The 20,526-nt window shown below is 43.0% G+C and overlaps 1 protein-coding gene across 1 annotated transcript in view; it reads right to left on the reverse strand.

Moving 5' to 3' along the window:
• ENTREP1 (endosomal transmembrane epsin interactor 1) overlaps positions 1-10,899 on the reverse strand; it is a 66,692-nt gene extending 55,793 nt beyond the window's left edge. The window contains exon 1 of the mRNA XM_007969440.3: positions 7,390-10,899. Coding sequence (XP_007967631.3) covers positions 7,390-7,803 — 414 coding nt within the window. The 5' untranslated portion in view covers positions 7,804-10,899. The remainder of the gene's footprint in view (positions 1-7,389) is intronic.
• Positions 10,900-20,526: the final 9,627 nt, after the last annotated feature.

Genomic DNA, 20,526 nt, shown 5'->3' on the forward strand with positions numbered 1-20,526 from the left:
AATCAATAGCCAAGTAAGTCAAGGCATATACCAAGTCTGTGGATTAAAGAAAAACGAAGAAGATCATTTCCATTGAAGTTGTTATATAGACTCAGCACATATTCAAGTTAAATCCCACCAGGATTCCTGTAAGCCACCGCTCTTTACAATGTTTTAAGAAACTATATTCCAGCTCCAGGCGGGAGCTATAGTTGTGGTTCTTCATTCCTGAAGCCGGCAACAGAGGCACACACCTACTTTTATTCAACTTCTCCCTCTCTTCAAGCCCGGTGAAGCCCTGAGGCACTTGGGGAACCCTGTGAGTGTCGAAGGGGAGAAAAGCAAATAGAGGAAGCAGGCCTGGATGGTTAGAAGCCTCTCGAATGGTTAATGGGAACAGAGGTGCTACAGTTGGGGATAAATTTTTTAAGAGCTCAAGACTTAAGGAAGGATGCTTCCATTTCATCTGAAAGGGAAGCAGAATTCACAGATGGGGAAAGGAGTTGGGAAAAAAGAGAAGGAGGCAGAGTATTTAATGCCTCCACTCCCTTGGTGGCAGCAGTAGCTGGAGCTCCATCAGAAATGAGTCAAGAAGGTCCCTTAACAATGTCCTTCCATGGCTCCCATTATGCCAGAATGCTATTACATGTTTAACCATTAGTATCACGATGAGGGCTTGGACCTGTGCATACTCACTCACACACCACTAAAGGATCCCAGAAGGCACTCAATTAGTTACGGCAAGAGTCAATGAGTGAATGAATGAATGGAGGCCAGAGACAGGAGATGACCGCGCTCAAAGATGACTATGTAAGCCTAAACACATTTTTCATCCCCTGTGCTTCCTAAAAGAGTACAGCAGCAACAAAAAGCAACTCCATCAGCATTCTTTCCATCCAGCGCAAGATGGAACTTGCCCTGAATGAACAGGTAAGAACCTATTTTCTAACACCAAACAATCTCTATATTATTATAAGGAGAGGTATTACAAGTTTTGTTTCACTCACTGATAACCCATTTCTTGTAGCTTATAGGAAAAAGCAGAGGCTTTTCCTTTTTTCTGATACTACAAAGAAGGGCTCTGAGATACCCCAGGGGAGAGTCATTGTTACCCACCATAAATGGTTAATATGCTTTCATTTTCCAAAGTAAAAATCAAATCGTTAAGATCAGAAGCTTGTAATTCTACTGCCCTATTTCCCTTTGCTAATCCATTAACATGTGTTACAGCAAAAATGTTCTGAATCATTTATCAAAAGCTGCTGTATGTAAACACAGAGATTTTTAAAAAGCCATTGTTGTAAATATCCTGTGTTACCTTGTAAATAAGCAGAAAATCATGTCAAACTTCTCAACAACCTACCCTGCCCTATAGCTCTTATGATGGCAATTTTTTTAAAAATGTGTGTGTGTGTGTGTGTGTGTGTGTGTGTGTGTGGTTTTCTTCCCTATCTGTCTAGCATAGCTCATTTAAAAAAACAAATTGAGAAAATGGGCAACTGAATATTTCTAATGAAAACATAATGGTAACTATAATGTCCTACGAAAATACTGGCCTGTTCACTTTACTTTGATTAACTATTACCTCGGTGTTTAAAAACCATTGATAGAGGCTTCTGTGTATTCCAGGTCTGGTGCTTGGGTCCAGCAGTGATGCACTCTCCCATATATACTCTAGCTACACCTTCACAAAATCAGTCCTGAAGAAGCAGCATCCCGCCCATTTTACAGATGAGTAACTAAGGCCGAGAGGCAGAGAACTTATAAATGTGACTCTGCTGATACACAAAATAAAGGACCAAAGAAATCAAAACTCATCCTCAAAATTATATTTTAAATATCCCTGAAATATTAAAGTAGTATTTGATTAGTATGATAAAAAATATTTACTATCATTTAACTGGTAGTAAGCATAATCTTTATGTTAGTTTTTCCTTTGGTCCATTGATTTTTCTTTATGTTTATTCACTGCAATTTTTTTTAAAAAGGTTCACCCTAACGTTCACCAATGTCTGTCTCTTTGTATGAAAGTGAAACCTTGCCAAAGAATCATGGACTCAAAGAAGGATGATCATAAATTCAAATCAGTGACTTAAAGCAGAGACATGAATGTATACAACTGATAAAGAATAACAGGGCACTCAGTAAGGAACAAAAAACAAAAACCAATTCTCTACCACTCACCTGAAATATCTCCCAAGGATCATGCATGTCATCGAAGTTAGGAATTTTGTTTCTGAAGGAGGAGAGACAACCCAGTGCAACTCTCTCTCCTCTTTCATTAAATCTAGTGCAGTGTGGCAGACTGAGTCTCCCATACCACAGTGGAATGTAGTTAACCCCAGTGGAACCTAGTTAACTCCCATACCCCAGTGGAATCTAGTTAACATTAACGCCCATACCCCAGTGGAATCTAGTTAACCCCAGCGGAACCGAGTTAACTCCCATACACCAGTGGAATCCAGTTAACATTAACTCCCATACCCCAGTGGAATCTACTTAACCCCATTGGAACAATTAACTCCCATACCCCAGTGGAATCTAGTTAACATTAACTCCCATACCCCAGAGGAATCTAGTTAACTCCTATACCTCAGTGGAATCTAGTTAACTCCCATGCCCCAGTGGAATCTAGTTAACTCCCATACCCCGGTGGAATCTAGTTAACTCCCATGCCCCAGTGGAATCTAGTTAACACTAAACACACCCCCCAAACCGAGAGCTAGGACAGCACAGCTGAAGACGGACACTGAGACACTCCCGTAGCCACTCACCTCCAGTCAAACGTCAGGTTGTTTTTCAAGATGGCTCATCTTTTAGCTTCATGAATTTGGGGAATAATAATACATTGAGTGATTTACCAGTGATACCAGGAAGACATTGAATGCTCAGAGTGCTCAAAAACACAGACTACGTTAAAAACTCTCCCTTCAAGTTGCTGAAAGTATGAATAAAAACGATGAGAAAAGATGCTTTATAGAATTTGTTAATTCTTAAGTGTTTTTAAAAATAGATAAAATATACCTTCAAAGTTCAAACAAGTGACAGAAGCCTCCAAAATCTCAGGCTCAGGGCTCTCTTAAGGAAATATGTATGAAAAAATATCCTTGAACTATACGGTGTTCAACAAAGAGTCATTTCAAATAAATATATTTGTCTCTTGAACCTAATTTTGTATCAAATATACAAGCAAAATTTTTCAGTGAAGCCTAAAGAAGATGTGTGGGTTCAGTTGATATAGCAGGCTAAAGATCCTAATGGTCAAAGCTTGAAATATGAGAATATTCTTCTACTGTTTTCCTATGTGGTTTCGAAGTAACCTTAGACATAAGTTGGCACCTCCATTCAACTACCTAGTTTCATATGCCAATAAAACTTGTGAATGAATAAACATGGCATATCCATACAATAAAATAGGAATGAAGTACTGAGACTTGCCACAGCATGGATGAAGCTTGAAAACATGCTGAGTGAAAGAAACAAATCATAAAAGACCACATATTATATGATCCCATGTACATGAAATGTCCAGAACAGACATATCTACAGAGACTGAAAGTGGGTTAATCAGTGGGTGGCTAGGGGTAGAGGTGGTAGAGAAAGGGGAGTAACTACTCAAAACTTTGGGGGTGACAAACATTTTCTAAAACTGTAATAGTTGCACAACTGTGAATTTACTAAAAACCATTGACCAGTACACTTTAAATGGGTAAATTGTATGGCATGTCAAAGCTTTTTTTTTTTAATTCTGTAGTTCTCGACTTATACTCTTCCAGCATTTTTTTTAACAGAAACCTTAGTTTAGCTATCTTTGAATTAGTTACAATGTGCTATCAAGCCCATTTCTTTTATAAATACATACTAAAATACTAATGGCTGAAGTTGTGATATCTGGAATTTGCCTTAAAATAATCCGAGGGTGGGGCCGGATGCGGTGGCTCATGCCTATAATCCCAGTACTTTGGGAGGCCGAGGTGGGCGGATCACGAGGTCAGGAGATCGAGACTCTCCTGGCTAACATGGTGAAACCCTGTCTCTACTAAAAAACACACAAAAAAAATTAGCTGGGCGTGGTGGTGGGCACCTGTGGTCCCAGCTACTTGGGAGGCTGAGGCAGGAGAATAGTGTGAACCTGGGAGGCAGAGCTTGCAGTGAGCCAAGATCGTGCCATTGCACTGCAGCCTGGGCAACAGAGCGAAACTCCATCTCCAAAAAAAAATTATCTGAGGGTGTTAGGAAGGGGAGGCAGTGTTAGGTATAAAGTGGTCATGTGTTGATAGCTACTGGGTGAAGGGTAAAATGGGGGATCATTACACCCTTCTTTCTACATTTGTTGAGATTTTTTAAATTTTCATAATAAAAGATTTAAAGTTAAAGGGAGTAGTTCTTCGAACTGCCCACTCAATCCTATGCTGGTTCTATTTTCTTGTAATAAAAATACACGCATTGAAATATATATAGATGAAATGTGACACCTGAGATTTGCTTCCAAATAATAAGAGAATTTAATCTCACAAATGGACTAGGGAGCACGAAGGATCTAATTCCTACCCTGCTTGGAATATTCATCCTTCCTGAAGTTTATCAGAAGACACAAGGCCTGCAGCAGAGCCCAGGAAGCGGGTACAAATGAAACCGTTGTTGAAGCTGGGTGAAAGATATATGTGGGTTCAACATATACTGCATAAAATGTAAACTTTTCCACAACACGAAGTTTTTCAAAAACAACCTCTTGTCACATGCATAAATTCAAAACATGTGATACAAGGCTCTTTTTCCCCTAAAGCACCAAGAGAGTCATGGTGCCTAAAGCCATCTTCTTAAAACTGTATTTAATTAATTGTTCTACAAATACAGTATCTATTGCTTCTGTTGTCACTTTGCAAATTCTGAGGTCAATCTCAGGAACAAGTCACAAAAAGCAGGAATAACCAACAGTTATAGAGTTGCATATAGACCGGGGTTTGGAGGGTATGGGGAAGAATGGGGAAAGACATATAGCAGAGAACTTGTCAGTTCCAAATCACTGATTTCTTTCTCTGCTCTGCTATGCCCAGACTTGGAGACAAGGACATACCCAGCCAGCAGACCAGGAGTATTTATCTTTTATTTTATTTTATTTTATTTTTTTTGAGACGGAGTCTCGCTTTGTCGCCCAGGCTGGAGTGCAGTGGCCACGATCTTGGCTCACTGCAAGCTCCGCCTCCCGGGTTCACGCCTTTCTCCTGCCTTAGCCTCCCAGTAGCTGGGACTGCAGGCGCCCGCCACCGCGCCCGGCTAATTTTTTGTATTTTTAGTAGGGACGGGGTTTCACCGTGTTAGCCAGGATGGTCTCGATATCCTGACCTCGTGATCCGCCCGCCTCGGCCCCCCAAAGTGCTGGGATTCCAGGCATGAGCCACCGCGCCCGGCCCAGACCAGGAGTATTAACCTTCACCTTCTGGTTGAAGGCTTTTTTTCTTTTCTTTTCTTTTCTTTTCTTTTTTTTTTTTTTTTTTTTTTTTTTTTTTTTTTTTTTGGTACTTCATCAAATTCAACTAAGTGCATTTACCTCTGAAGTGATATCTAAGTGCATTTACCTCTGAAATGATTCACAACAGTAAATGATATCAGCTTTTAATTTTATAAGACAAAAAATAGTTTTTAGTAATTCTAAACTAGCTATGTTTGAAAAGACAATAGATCACGATTTTATGAAGAGCAAATTCCTAAAAATATATGCAAGATTATTACTGGCCCACAGTATTTAGAGAAACGAAATGCACCCACTCTTTGGCTGGATTTAGTCAGACAAGTAGAATAGGTAGCATAATAGGTCTAATTCCTAGCCCATCTGGAATATCCATCCTTCTGGAGTTTTCCTGAACAGTCATTGAGGTCAGCGGCAGAGCCCACAGGCAGGGCCACTAGGGTGGCATTTTTTCTTCATGAGGCACAAATCGTGGTCTTCCCTCACCACAGCACAGCATGTACCCCAATAAGATCATTCAACATGAAAGTATTTCAAAAGGAAAGCAAATTGGCACTGGATGAAGTATACAATTTCAGGCGAGTCTCAAGGAACCTAATGTTCTTATTTAAACAATTACTTTGGGTTCAACTAGTTCTTCGAGTCCTTTTTTTCAGTTTGGTCTTGAATTGCCATATGTGTGAAACTGCAAAAGCAGTTCTTACCATTCAGGACATACACTGATTACAGATCTTACTAAAAACTAGCAGCATTGCTAGACTTTCAGATTTACACAGTGAGTTCATAGAAAGGTTATTTACGGCCGGCTGTGGTGGTTCATGCCTCTAATCCCCACATTTTGGGAGGCCGAGGCAGGAGAATCACTTGAGCTCAGGAGTTAGAAACCAGCCTGGGCAACATGGGGAAACTCCGTCCCTTAAAAATAAAAAATAAAAATTAAAAATTAAAAAAAAAAGATATAAAGAAAGGTTATTTGCTTTACTCATCTTCCATAGTCATTCCACAAAGATGTGTTTCCAAGTCTTTCAACACCCAGAAAACTTCAGGGGGTTACATGCCTTGGACATTGTGCGATTGTTAGGAGGTGGAGGGGTGTGACCACCCGGTGTCCGTAGATACTGGCTGGCAGCAGCTTTTCTCTGAAGTTGGGCACTCTTTGGCCCCAGGCTCAGCGTTCCCGGTTGGAGGAGTGGGTCCTGGAGAGCAGACATCTCTAGCTAGCTGCTGGGTGCTCCAGGACCTTTGGCCAGCTCGTCCCTAATGACAGGTCCCGGTTCTCACAAACTGAATTCTGCACAGCAGCCTGCATGGCTCCAGGAACCAAGTGGGGTTAAGGCCCTCCTTTAATGACCAGGTACAAGCGCCATTTCACACACACCCTCTCATTACCTCCTGAACTCGTCTGGGGGTCGAGCCACCCTACACATTTCACATTTACGTGTGTCTTAATGGAGAATAAAACAAGCGATGTGTCCGAAACTGTCCCATCCCACAAATACACCTACTATGTGCCAGGCATTCTTGATACATCGGTGAACAAAAATGATCAAAATCCCTGCCCTCCCAGCACAGACGTTGTCAGTGCAGCAAATACTCAACGACCAAAAGAAGTTTAATCACTTTCCTCCCACTTTCCTGCCACCCACACCCTGTCCTTCCAACCTCCCAAAGAGCTGGGTGTCTTTGCTTAATTCTATTAGCTTACTGGGACAATAAAATCCTTCAGCCTGCGCGCAACAGACACTACGCAGGTGCAGCCCAATTCACCCCTGAACTCGACCGTCGCGGAACATTTTTCTCCAGGCTCCAAAAACTTCAGGTGGCGTTAAGGCTCCCCCAACTGCAGCCCTGGAGGCCAACTAAGGGACAATGGAAGGGTACGACCAGAACCCCCAATCCACGGGATGACCGGGCGAGCGGGGCGCGCGCGCGGTACTCACCGAGGAGCCGGCCCAGAACGGGCACGAGTTCTTCACCTGCGGAGAGCTGCTCAGCGACAGCGCCCCGAAGCTGAGCGCCACCATGCAGCAGCCCAGGATCAGCTGCAGCAGCCCGAGTGACAGAAGCGGGCGGGCGGGCAGCAGCGCAGAGCCCGGGGCCGCGGCGGCAGCGGCGGCGGCTGCCCGGCGGGAGGAGAGCGCCGGCGGCGCGGCCAGAACCCCGGCGGCAGCGGTGGCCGCGCAGCGAGGCCGCGACGGGGGCTGCAGCGCGCCCCGGGGCCAGCGCGGCCGCAGCGGGGGCAGCGGCGGCTCCTGGGCGGCGGCGGCGGCGGCGCCGGGGCCCCCGGTCTGCGGCCCACCCGAAAGCCCAGCCACGGGGCAGCAGGAGCCCGGCAGCACCACGGGCAGGGACATGGACGGACCGTGAAGGGTGCGGCCGGCGGTGGCGGGGAGGGGACGCTGAGCCGAGCCGAAGGCGCCGCACACTGGGCACCGCGGGCGGGCTCCGAGGCCGAGGGGGAGGGAAGGAAATGCGCACGGCCCAACCACTTGCTGCCGCCGCTGCCGCCGCTGCCGCCGCCGCCGCTGCCCTGGCTCCAGCCGGCCGCACCCACCTGCCGCCTGGCGGGTCCGCCTCCCGCTGGCCCCGGGCGCAACCTCACTCTCACCCACGCGCACCCAGTGCTCGCGCTGCGCTGGGGCAAGTGCGCCACAGCCTCGGGGTCCCCGCCAAATCTGCGCCGGCTTTCTGGGGTCCTGGCAGGGTGCCCTGCCCCAAATATTTAAATAAGTCCCTCGAGCTGGGAGGCACCCTACGGCCAGGACGCGTCAGCGCAGGCCACCGACAGTCTCAGCGTCTGTCCCCACCCGCCGAGCTGGGGCTAGAGAAGAGCTTGGAAAGCGCCGTGGACCCTCGGGCCCCTTTACAGTCCAGCCACTAAAGAGGCCCCGGCGCACTTTAATGAGAAGGGAGCCCGCCCTTAAACTTTTGCCCCCACAAGGAGGGGGATGACTGGAGGAGGGGCTTTGGGGCGACTCGATGGGAAGAGGCGTAAGCCAAGGACTTCGGGAAGGACGACGCCGAGCGCAGTTACCGCTCGCTGGGCGCAGGACCTGCCTACCCCGCATCAGCGCGGGAGTGCTTTCCCGGCATCTCGGTAGGAGCGGGAATGAAAGGACTGGGTTACCTTGGAAGCATCCAGCATCCGTAAAGAAAGTACCCGGGGCAGCCCGGAGCGCATGGCAAGGATTACGCTCTATCCTCCTCTTATTGACTCATGAGCTGTATCAGGCATCTATTAGGCATCACCTGGTAGAACACGGAACCCCCAAACTTCCGAGGAAATATCCTAATAAAATCCTAAACTATTTTGGTAATATATGAAAAATCTTTAGAGAAAAAAAAAAAAAAAAAAGATGATTCCTCTTTGCAAAATGAATTCCCTTAGTAATGTGCTTTTCACCTTGGAAGAATTCTAATGCGTAGAAAGTTTCGTACCTAAAATGATTATAATAGACTTTTTTTCCTGATAAGAACCACAGCAGTGTTCTTGGCAGTTAGTCAGTTCCAGTATTAGAAAACTTATCTTATCCTAAGGTATTTAACATCCTCCCACCCAATAAACCAAGAAAAGTGTGTGTCAGTTTTTATACTCTTTGTGGAAGCTGTATTTATATTGGTCGTTACACTTTAATCCACAATGTGATATACTGTCAATGTGCCCAAGTTTACATATACACTTCTTAAATTATTAAAGCACTTGTCATTAATGGTGCCTAGGACTTCCTTTACAGACTGCTCCCATGAATAAATTCAAATTCTGGAGGAAAAGGGAGATGTCTTTCAAAATAAGGGTTTAAAGTCTGTTGATTCATTTTTAAAATGCCATACAGTATATGCTTCTAAATTGCTGCTGATGTTAAATGAAAAGCTTCTTTGGGCCGAAGTTATACTCTATTTTATATACAAGCTTAACAGTATTTAATTTTTAACCATGTATTACACCATGCAATATAGTAAGTCTGACTGAGTCTTAAGAAATTCTCTCCGCTAAACAAATCTATTTCATTGGCCAGTTCTTGACATCTGAAACTTACAATTAAAAATGTATTATTTGTGTCTAAGAATGTTGCTGTTAGAAGTCAGGATATCCTCTGGTCCTTGGGGGGGGACATGATTATGACTGGAAAGAGGGTTTCAACGGGTGCTAGTGACTATTTCTTTCTTGATGTGGGTACTAATTACATGAGTAAAGTTCATTTTGTGAAAATTCATGGAGTTACAGTTATGATTTGTGTGCGTCTCTGTGTATATTTTATACTTAAATACTGTAAAGTATTTCCAAATACTTTATTCTTAAAAATTTTAAAGCCTTTTTCCCCATGCAGAAACAGATGATAGCAGAAGTAATTGAAATCCATAGATGATTTTATCGTCTTAAAGCCTTTACTCATCTTATAAGGTGACTAAAACTTTTCCAAAGCTACTAATTAAGGGTTGTCATACAGTCATTTGTTGTTGTTGTTGTTGTTGTTGTTGTTGTTGTTGTTATTGGCCACATTTATAACTGAGTTTCTTTTTCTGGTTATAAACGCAAATCCATATAACACTACCCCAACCTTTAAAATTATGCCAATAAAAATTCTCAAGTATTTGGGCTTGGTATTTTTGTAAACCAAGCTTGATTCTTTGCATCTCCCAAACCCTGCTTACATTAAGTCTTTAGTTAGATCTGAGCAAGTTGTATGTAACTAAGCTCTTATAGGATAATTCAGAGCCATTGATTTCCATTTGTCTTAATAAATTTTTTTTTTAAAGTGATGACTTTTGAAAACAGTCTGGCAATTTCTCAAGAAGTCAAGTATAGTGTTTATTGTTATTTGACCCACTAATTCCACTCCTAGGTATATACCCAAAAGAAATGAACATATTCACACAAAAACCAGTGCACAAATAGCAGCATTATTCACAACCACCAAAAAGTGGAAGCAACCCAAGTGTCAATCAACTGGATGAATGGATTAACAAAACATGGAATATGCAGCCAGTGGAGTATATTTGTCAGTAAAAAAGGAATGAGGTGCTCATCTATGCTACATGTAGAAACCTTGAAAACATTATACTAAGTTTCAAAATATCATATGTACCCCATAATATGTACAATTATTATGTATCCACAATAATTAAAAAATTTTTAGACATTATGCTAAGTGAAAAAAGCCAGTCACAAATGACCACATATTATATGATTCCATTTATCTAAATTGTCTAGAATAGAGAAATTTGTAGAGACAGAAAGTAGCTTACCAGCTGCTTAGGGCTGGGGAAATGGGGAGATTGTGGGGGGATGATGGCTAAAGGGTATGTGGGTTCTTTTTAAGGTGGTGAAAATGTTCTAAAATTGATTGTACTGATGATTGTACAACTCTGAATGTACTAAAAACCAGTGAATTGTACACTTTAATGGGTAAATTGTATGTAGGGTATGTGAATGATATCTCAATAAAGTTATTATCAAAAAATTTTAAAATGAATAAAGTGAGGAAGAACCTGTGAAAATTTGCCCCAGATTCTTCATTAATGTAGGCCAAAGTTCAAGGAAACAATCACTGAAGTGTGTTGTTTGGTGGAACCCGTATGCCAGTTTTCCTCAAGATCAAAGCTCAACTCCAAGAAGGTTCCGTACACCTTCCACTAATGCTTCCCCTCCCTGTCCCTCATTTTCCACTCCTTGCACTAGGAGTCTCCTCCACTGAGGAGTTCAGTTTCTTTGCCCAGGTTTCTTGGACATCTTTTTTTTTTTCTTTTTTGAGACAGAGTCTCGTTCTGTTGCCCAGGCTGGAGTTCAGTGACATGATCTCGGCTCACTGCAACCTCCGCCTCCCAGGCTCAAGCAATTCTCCTGCCTCAGCCTCCTGAATAGCTGGGATTACAGGTGCACACCACCACACTCGGTTAATTTCTGTATTTTTAGTAGCAACAGGGTTTCACCATGTTGGTCGTGCTGGTCTCAAACTCCTGACCTCGTGATCCGCCCACCTCAGTCTCCCAAGGACCCTTTAAATAAACTCCTCAGTTCATTCCGCACTTCTCAGAAGACTCCATCTGTCAGTTAATTAAAGGAGGCTGTTCCACATTGGAGTGAGAGCTGTTGAAGAAACTCTTTCCTCAAAACCTGTTCCCTGGCAAGATCCTCCAGGTCTTATATTTTACAGAAACAGGAAGTGCTTCTCTGAATTAAGGCATAGTGGACTCCAGAAGTCTCAGTTAATACACTGACTGGAGCAGCTTCTTGAAGTGTGCTCCAAAGACCACAGGATCATGCCAGGGCGGGAAAGGGGAATGTCAAGTTCATTGACTTCCCCCCACACCTGTGGGATCAGATACTGTGGACTGAAGGCCTGGAAACTTCATTTTAACAAATGCAAAGAAACATTAGTAGATAGTACTATTTAGACTCCAGAATTTTTATATGGGAATGCTTATATGGGAGAGGAAGGTAGGGAATTTGACTTGAAAGCAAACATACATGCAAATATGTTGGTGGAAGGGCTTTGCTGGCCCCCAGCGGAGCTCCACTGCCCAGGTGATCTTTATGCACAGAAGAAGTTAGACTACTGGATTCTAATGGGAAGGGTACCGTAGGAGAAACCAGCTGCTGGGTTCTAGCCCCTCCTCCACTGTGTGCCTCTGACCCAGTCAGGAGCTTCTTGGCCTCAATAGCTTCAGCTCTAAGAAACGGGTTTGTGAGTATCATCTGCCTGAGGTTGGGCTGTGCAATCATTTGGATACCCCCAGGCCTGCGATTTTGAAATTCAGTCATCCTCATCGCCATGATTTCTCAGATGGCCAGCAAGAGAACAAGGACTAAGAAAAGCAGGTAAATTTGGGGGTGGAATAAATTTATAGACTCAAAATTCCCCAACAAAACCCGAAGCTCACTATTCTAAACTTTAAGGCCTCAGGTTCCATGGTCCTAGGTTTTTCCCTGAGGAAATTGGTGAGTGTTAAGAGCAATTATAACATTTCACTTTGCAGAGAAAGGGCTGTGTGAGGTTTTTTTTAATTAAGAGAGACAGGAAGAATAAAAGAAAGAAAGAAAGAAACCCTGAGCAGAGCTGGGCAAATCAGGCACCAGATTTTTCTGAAATAATGGTGCAGACTGGTTGTTAAGAATTCCTAATGCCTCTGGCCCCAAGACAGACTTATTTGTCAAATAGACGAGCTGTAGCCATATTTTTCTCATTGTTCAAATTAAATACTGAAAACTTCTTATCATGCAAATCCCACAAAAGATAATTCAAGCCAGTTGCTTTAAAAATTATTCATGGCTGATCAATTTCTAGAATAGATAAGCTATATATATATATATGTACACACACACATATATATACATACACATACATATATATATATAAAATAAAGTGTGTCCTACAAGTGTGTGTGTATCTATGGGTAACCTTATATCAGGGCTTCCTGCAGTTTCAAGTTTCTGTAGAAGTCAAAGCTGTAATTCACAAATGGAGGCTGTTTCTTTGTTCTGGAGAAATCTGTTGAACAGGCCTTTTAGTTAACCCAATGTGAAGCACAGACCCCCGAAACAGATGTTTAGGAGACAGCTGTATGTTAACGACAGAAGTTGTCTTGTCTTGAACAGAGCCACCCATTCCCCGACGAAGGATCTCTTTGTCTAAGGTGCTTGTCAGACTCACCAGGGAAGCTTCAGAAACTATATACAAAGTCTAAGCCTCCAGTTGCAGATACCCTGATGTATAAGATCTGCAGTGGGGTGAGGTCTATACAGATATATTAGTAACATCTCCCCTAAGGTTTGAGATGCACAGTCCTCTAAAGCCATGTCTCAGAGACCAATACTCCTCTTCCAGATAGGGGTTTCTAGTACCTCCATATGTGCAGTGTGTGTGTGTGTGTGTGTGTGTGTGTGTGTGTGTGTGTCTGTGTGTGTGTTCTTGTTCCTGGCAACTACTCATGAAAGAGAGGACCTCAGGCCCCCCAAAGATATCCTGCCAGTCAAGCTGGAGGAAAGACAGTAAGAGGGACTTGGCTTGGGCTCCGCACAGCACAAGTAGACTGAGCTGTGGTTGTCCCTATATGGTAGGCTTTTTAAAGATTGACAAATTCTAACTGTGGGAAATGTACAAATTTGCTGAATTTAAAATATCTTGGTCATTATCCTGCAGAAGGTCACAAAGTCACCCAGGGAGAGAGAGGTGGGATGCCCCCTGAGAGGAGAGGGCATAACTGCTGTTAACTGGCCCAGCAGTGGTTATTCCTAGGAAAGGAAAAGAGAACTGAGGGAAGTGAAGCTGAGGATGTAGGAACAGCCTGGGCCTCCTGCTAATCCTCGCTACTGATTTTGATTGCCTACTGTATTCAGGCTTTGTATACATTATTTCTAATGCAACAGCTCTATCAAATAGGGCTTTGTTTTAATTAGGCCAGAAAAGAAGAGAAAGGAACAGAGGGAGATGTATTCACCTTTGTGTTTCTTGCACCCACAGTTTCTTTCTGCTTTTCTCAACAGTCCCTGGGATAGCAGAAAAACAAGATTTCTCTCTGGTATGGTTTGGACTTGTGTCCTCACCCAAGTCTCATGTCAAATTGTGATCCCCAATGTTGGAGGAGGGACCTGGTGGGAGATGATTTGATCATGGGGCAGTCTTCCCCCTTGCCCTTCTCATGGTAATTAGTGTGTTCTCATGAGATCTAGTTGTTTACAATTATGTAGCACCTCCCCCTTCTCTTTCTCCTGCTCCAGCCGTGTAAGACCAACTGCTTCTCCTTCACCTTCTGCCATGATTGAAAGTTTCCTGATGCCTCCACATCCATGCTTTCTGTAGAGTCTGCAGAACCACGGGCCAATTAAACCTCTTTTCTTTATAAATTACCCAGTCTCAGGTAGTTCTTTGTAGCAATGCAAGAATAGACTAATACACTTTCCAAGTGATTTTCTGATACGAAATCACCCTCCCAGCCACTCTGACCCAAGAAATGGGCTGCCCTTGATAGCAGATGTGAGTTCTGTGCATTAGAAAGCCTTTCATCTTGTTCTCACTTAATAAATTGGCATCCTGACATAGATCAGTCTTTTGTGTCAGGTGTTTTTTTTCTTTGGGGCATTTAAACTTACTGTTCCATCTGTTAAGAACATTGTTCTGTGCCTAACCCCTCGGTCCCCAATACCTATACACGCATTTCCCCAGGGCACTCCTACTCATCCCTAGGTTACAGATTGAGCTCATTTTGCTCAAGAAGTCTTCCTTGATATCCCCACAAGGCACCCCAGAGACCAGGGCCTCAGGTATCTGGATCTCCAAGTCAGAGCTGTTTCTATTTCACTATGCTGAGGTTCTGAGTCAATGTCATATATGTAGGGGGCACAGCTTTATTCCAATCTGGGCAGCATGGTGCCTTCTGGGCTCTCACGGTCACTGTCAAACCTAGACACTGCATGTGGCATGAAGCCGTTCAGGCCACAGTGATGACTTAGAGAGCATGTGGTTTGATGAAGGAGCTCTGCACGAAGAATCGAGACCTCTTGGTCAGATTGGTTCCGTTGCTGCACTAGGGCCTTTGTATCAGCTGTTTTCTCTATCTGGAGTGCTCTTCCCCCAGATATGTCTCACCACCTCAGTCCACTTACTTCATAGAGAAACATTTTCTGACCTCCTTGTCAAATTTGTCACTTCTCCTCCTTCTTTCCTCCCTATCCCTTTTTTCTGGCTTTCTTCCTAGTATGTATCACTATCTGACATTACATTGTTTATCCCGGTCTCGTGACAGTATGACAAATGTAAGCTCCATGAGGGCAGGGACTTTCTGCTGAATAACCTGATATTCTCATCTCAAAGGGTTGTGCCTGATAAATAGGAATCAATAAACTTTTACTGAATGAATAAATGGATGGTCTTTGCCCTTTTACTTATTTGGAGATCTTAGACTAGTCACATCACCTGTTCAGGCTTCAGTTTTTTCCATCAATGGAGGTGTGGTGGGGGGAGGGCAAGGAGGGGTTTATCCTGGATTATATCCAAGGTCTCTCCAGCTCCAACATACACTTCTAAATGCCAGGAATACATAGATCTTTGCTCTCTTCTTGATGTCATTCAATGATTCCTTGGTCTTCTTTGAATAGGAACATCCTGATTATGACTCATCGCCATAAATACAAAGAAAAATGTTAATGTGTGTGTGTGTGTGTCTGTGTGTCTGTGTGCGTGTGTGTAAGTGAAGCTGAAAGGGAACTCAGGGCCCCAAAGCCCTGGTGTCAGGCTACCTGCCACTGGAATATCAGGTGTCCCATTCACAGAGGCTGTGTTACCTGCCAGCCTCGGAACTCTAACCCTAGAGAGCAGGGACCATGTCCCCTCCTCAACTCAGGGCTTTGCAGCTTAGGATGGGACTAAGGATAAGCTTGACTATGAAAGACCTCTGAGGGGACCAATGTAACTACCAATGAAACCTTGTTTGCTGGGCTGGGGAGGGTGAGTGAAAGCTTAAGGTAGGGGTGGGGGCGGGGCGGGGAGTGGTGCATGGTTTTCAGCTTCTTGGACGTGGCAGGTGGATGCAGTCTGGGGAAAACCTCTGAAGACCCTGAGGAATTGAATTTTAATATAAGGCCATTAACCATAGACCTTGCAAACAGAGCCCCCAGTGGCAGCACAAAGTGGAAGGTAGAAATGCTGAGTGCACTTAACCAAGAATTAAATCTGAAATGGCTCCAGAAAGCGGTGGCCTGTGGAGAAACCATGCAGGGCATTAAAGAATCGGAGGGAGAGAGAAGATAGTTACTGGACGCTTATGTCTTCTAATGTTAAAGTCTTATGTGACTTCAGGCACATTATCTCTTCTAACACCAGCAACAATCATGGTAGGCAGTTAATTTTTACCCACGTAAAGGTGAAGAACCTGAGGTTCAGAGATACAAAGCAACTTTTTTCTTTTTTAAGACAAGGTCTCGCTCTGTCATCCAGGCTGAAGTGCAGTGGCATGATCATGGCTCACTGCAGCCTCGACTTCCTAGGGCTCAAGCAATCCTCCCACCTCAGCCTCCCAAGTAGGTGGGGCTAAAGGCATGTGCACGCCACCAGGCCAGGCTAATTTTTGCATTTTTTTTGTAGAGATGAGGTTTTGCCATGTCATCCAGGCTGGTCCCCAACTCTTGGGATCAAGTGATCCACCCACCCCGGCCTCCCAAGTTGCTGGGATTAAAGGTGTGACAAAGTGACTTTCTTAAAGTCAAACTGCAAAACCAAAGCAAAAACCTAGGCTTTCTGACTTTTACTTCAGTCCCTCTCCCCATATATCACAGCAATATTTTGCTTGTAATTTCATCATGATTTAGCATGGCAGAGGGCCCTTGAATGGCTTAATTAAAGAAGACATCTTCAATTCTGTCTGTTTGTCCCTTTCCAGGGATTACTCTTTGCTGTGCCCCAACCATGCCCTGATCAGGGCTACCATGTTCCTGATTGACTTTGCCTCTCTGTCTAGAGATTGGATCTGAGGCAGGCACCTGACCTGAGAAGGCCTGTTAGCATCTCTCTTGTGGGCCATAAGAGGTTGGTTCATGCCAACACAATGACCTTATCATTGTGAACTCAAATTGGACAAATCTGTGAGAGAAGTTCAAATCAAAAAGTGGGACATCTCTGTTCATATTTCCTAGAAAGGTTTTTAAATCAAATTTAACATCCATTCCTCTAAATGAAAAAAGCCAGTCATGAAAAGACCACATATTATATGATTCCATTTATATGAAACATCCAGAAAAAGTGAATTTTATAGAGACAGAAAGCATACTACTGGTTATTTAGGACTGGGGTGAACAGGATATAGATAAAGGGTATAGGGTTTCTTCTCAGGTGATTAAAATGTTCTAAAATTGACTCTGGTGATGGTTGCGAGTATCTGTGAATATACAAAAATCATTGACTGGTAGACTTTAAACGGGTCAGTTGTATAGTATGTGAATTATATCTCAATAAAGCTGTTCAAAATGTATTCTTGATTTTTTAAAAAATATCTTGAAAAAACAAACGACACAATTTCTTAATGTTATTATTGATCTCAACATCTTCAAGAGCATATAAAACAGTTTTCATTAAATTTAGAAGTTTAGAATGTCTGTTATCACCACTGTAAATATTTTTGTAGGCTTTTTAGCTAAGCAATGACAAATATTTGATAGCTTCAAATATATGACTTATGCCTGGGGAAAAAAAGTAGGATAATACCAAATATCCAAAACATGAATGAATAGAATAATCCATCAAATTCAAATATATTTAAAGTTAAATAAAAAGCATGTTTAAATATCATAGGTTTCTAACAATTTCAAAGTTGCATGTGACTTTTATTTTACATAAAAGCCACAGAGGCAGGAGGATCCTTTGGGACCATAACTTTGAGACTAGCCTGAGCAACGCAGAGAGACCCCATCTCTACAAAAGGAAAATTCTTAAATTGGATGGGCATGGTGGCTTGTGCCAGTAGTACTAGCTATTTAGGAGGCTGAGGCAGGAGGATCCATTAAGCCCAGGAGTTTGAGGCTGCAGTGAACTATGAATACACCACTGCACTCCAGTCTGGGCAACAGGCTGTCTCAAAAGAAAAAAAAAAAAAAAAAAAAAAGCCACACAAGTACAAAACCAATCAAGTGATCTCTTGAGTGGGGATTTGTAGATTTCATGAGTAAGCAGTGACTCAAGTATTTGGATAAATGGAGTCCAGCTAGTTGTCTACCCAAATCACATTTCTTTTTTTAAGTTTTGAACCCTATCACAGACACCAAAGAAGCCAACATCGACAGTTCCGTAGTGTCAATGCCTGGATGTCTATAGCTTCAGGTCTCATACCGTTTATTTCCAGATTCAGCCCTTATTTCCAGATTTAAGTAATCCCACTTGATATGGTTTGGCTTTGTGTCCCCACGAAAATCTCATGTTGAGTTATGATCTTCAGTATTGCAGGAGGGGCCTGGTGGGAGGTGATTGGATCATGCGGGTGGATTTCCTCCTTGCTGTTCTTGTGATAGTGAGTGAGTTCTCACGAGATCTGGTTGTTTAAAAGTGTGCAGCACTTCTTCCCCTACTCTCTTTCTCTCTCTCTCCTGCCACCACATGAAGATGGGCTTGCTTCCCCTTCCCCTTTCCAACATGATTGTGAGTTTCCTGAGGCCTGCCCAGCCATGCCTCCTGTACAGTCTGTAGAACTGTGAGTCAATTAAACCTCTTTTCTTGATAAATTACCCAGTCTCAGGTAGTTCCTTATAGCAATATAAGAACAAAGTAATACAGAAAATTGGTACCGGAGAAGTAGGACATTGCAATAAAGATACCTGAAAATGTGGAAGTGACTTTGGAACTGGATAAATGGACAGACGTTAGAACAGTTTGAAGGGATTAGAAGAAGACAGGAAGATAAGGGAAAGTTTGGAGCTTCCTAGAGACTTTGTTGAATGGTTATGACCAACATGCTGATAGTGACATAGACAGTAAAGTCCAGGCTGAGGTGGTCTCAGATGGAGTTGAGGAATTTATTGTGAGTTGGAGTAAATGTCACTCTTGCTATGCTTTACAAAGAGACTGGTGGCATTGTGCCCCTGCTGTAGAAATCTGTGGAACTTTGAAGTTGAGAGAGATGATTTAGGGTATCTGGTAGGAGAAATTTCTAAGCAACGAAGTATTTAAGATGTTGCCTGGCTGCTTCTAAAAGCCTGTGCTTATTTGCATAAACAAAGAAATGACCTGAAACTAGAACTTTTATATATATAGATATATATAGATATATAGAGATGAGATATATAGAGATATATATAGATATATATATAGATATATATAGATCCAACCCTCTTGACGTTGGAAATTGTTATGTGACTTGATCTGACCAGTTAAACATCACTTTGGAGCTGATGCTTTAAAAAACAGGGAATGAATCACCACCACCTCTCATCTTGCCTTGGCAATCATGGAAACTCAAACATGGAGCCTCTCTCAGTCTGGGTCTATATAGATATATATAGATATAGATAGATTTATATATAGAGATATATATAGATTTATATGTATCTATATATATATATTTTTTTTTTTTTTTTGGAGATGGAGTCTCGCTCTGTTACTCAGGCTGGAGTACAGTGGCACAATCTTGGCTCACTACAAGCTTTGCCTCCTGGGTTCATGCCATTCTCCTGCCTCAGTCTCCCAAGTAGCTGGGACTACAGGCACCCACCACCATGCCTGGCTAACTTTTTGTATTTTTTGTAGAGATGGGATTTCACCGTGTTAGCCAGGATGGTCTGGATCTCCTTAGAACTTAAATTTAAAAGGGAAGCAGAGCATAAAAGTTTGGAAAATTTGCAGCCTAACCATGCAGGAGAAAAAGAAAAATCCATTTCAGGCCGGGCACAGTGGCTCACGTCTGTAATCCCAGCACTTTGGGAGGCCGAGGCAGGTGGATCACAAGGTCAGGAGATCGAGACCCCTCTTTCCCTTTCTCCCACTTCCTCTACCCAAAGGCAAGCGATACTCAGTCTTTTCTTTTACCAAACATACTCCTTCTGGGGACATTGTAAAACCACACATCTCCACCCTCTTGACGTGGGAAATTGTTACGTGACTTAATCTGGCCAGTTAAACATCACTTTGGAGCTGATCTTTAAAAACCAGGGAATGAATCACCACCACCTTCATCTTGTCTTGGCAATCATGGAAACTTGAAGATGGAGCCTCTCTCAGTCTGGATCCCTGAGTGAGAATGAGATTAAGGCAAAGTCCTTCCCAGACAACCCAGGATAAACAGGTTGCACAAGTAAGAGATAACCCTCTGTTGTTTTAAGCCACTGAGAGTGGTGGTCGGTGGTTACCATGGCATAACCATGCTACCTGACTAGTATATTTGACGTGGCTGGTAAGGTTTTGGGTGGTCAAAAAGGTTTTGCCCCTTGCACCTTCTCTTGGTAACAAATTGTGTTTGCTAACGTAGGTTAACTGTGAAAACATAAACTCTTCCATTACAATTGCTCAGATTCAGTAGAAGTATATTTTTTCTTCACATAACAGTAGAAGGCTGATGAATAGGTGAGCAGGGTGGCCTTCTTCCATGCAGTCATTCAG

The sequence above is a fragment of the Chlorocebus sabaeus genome, chromosome 12 (assembly GCF_047675955.1).
Source record: "Chlorocebus sabaeus isolate Y175 chromosome 12, mChlSab1.0.hap1, whole genome shotgun sequence".
Classification (NCBI taxonomy): domain Eukaryota; kingdom Metazoa; phylum Chordata; class Mammalia; order Primates; family Cercopithecidae; genus Chlorocebus; species Chlorocebus sabaeus.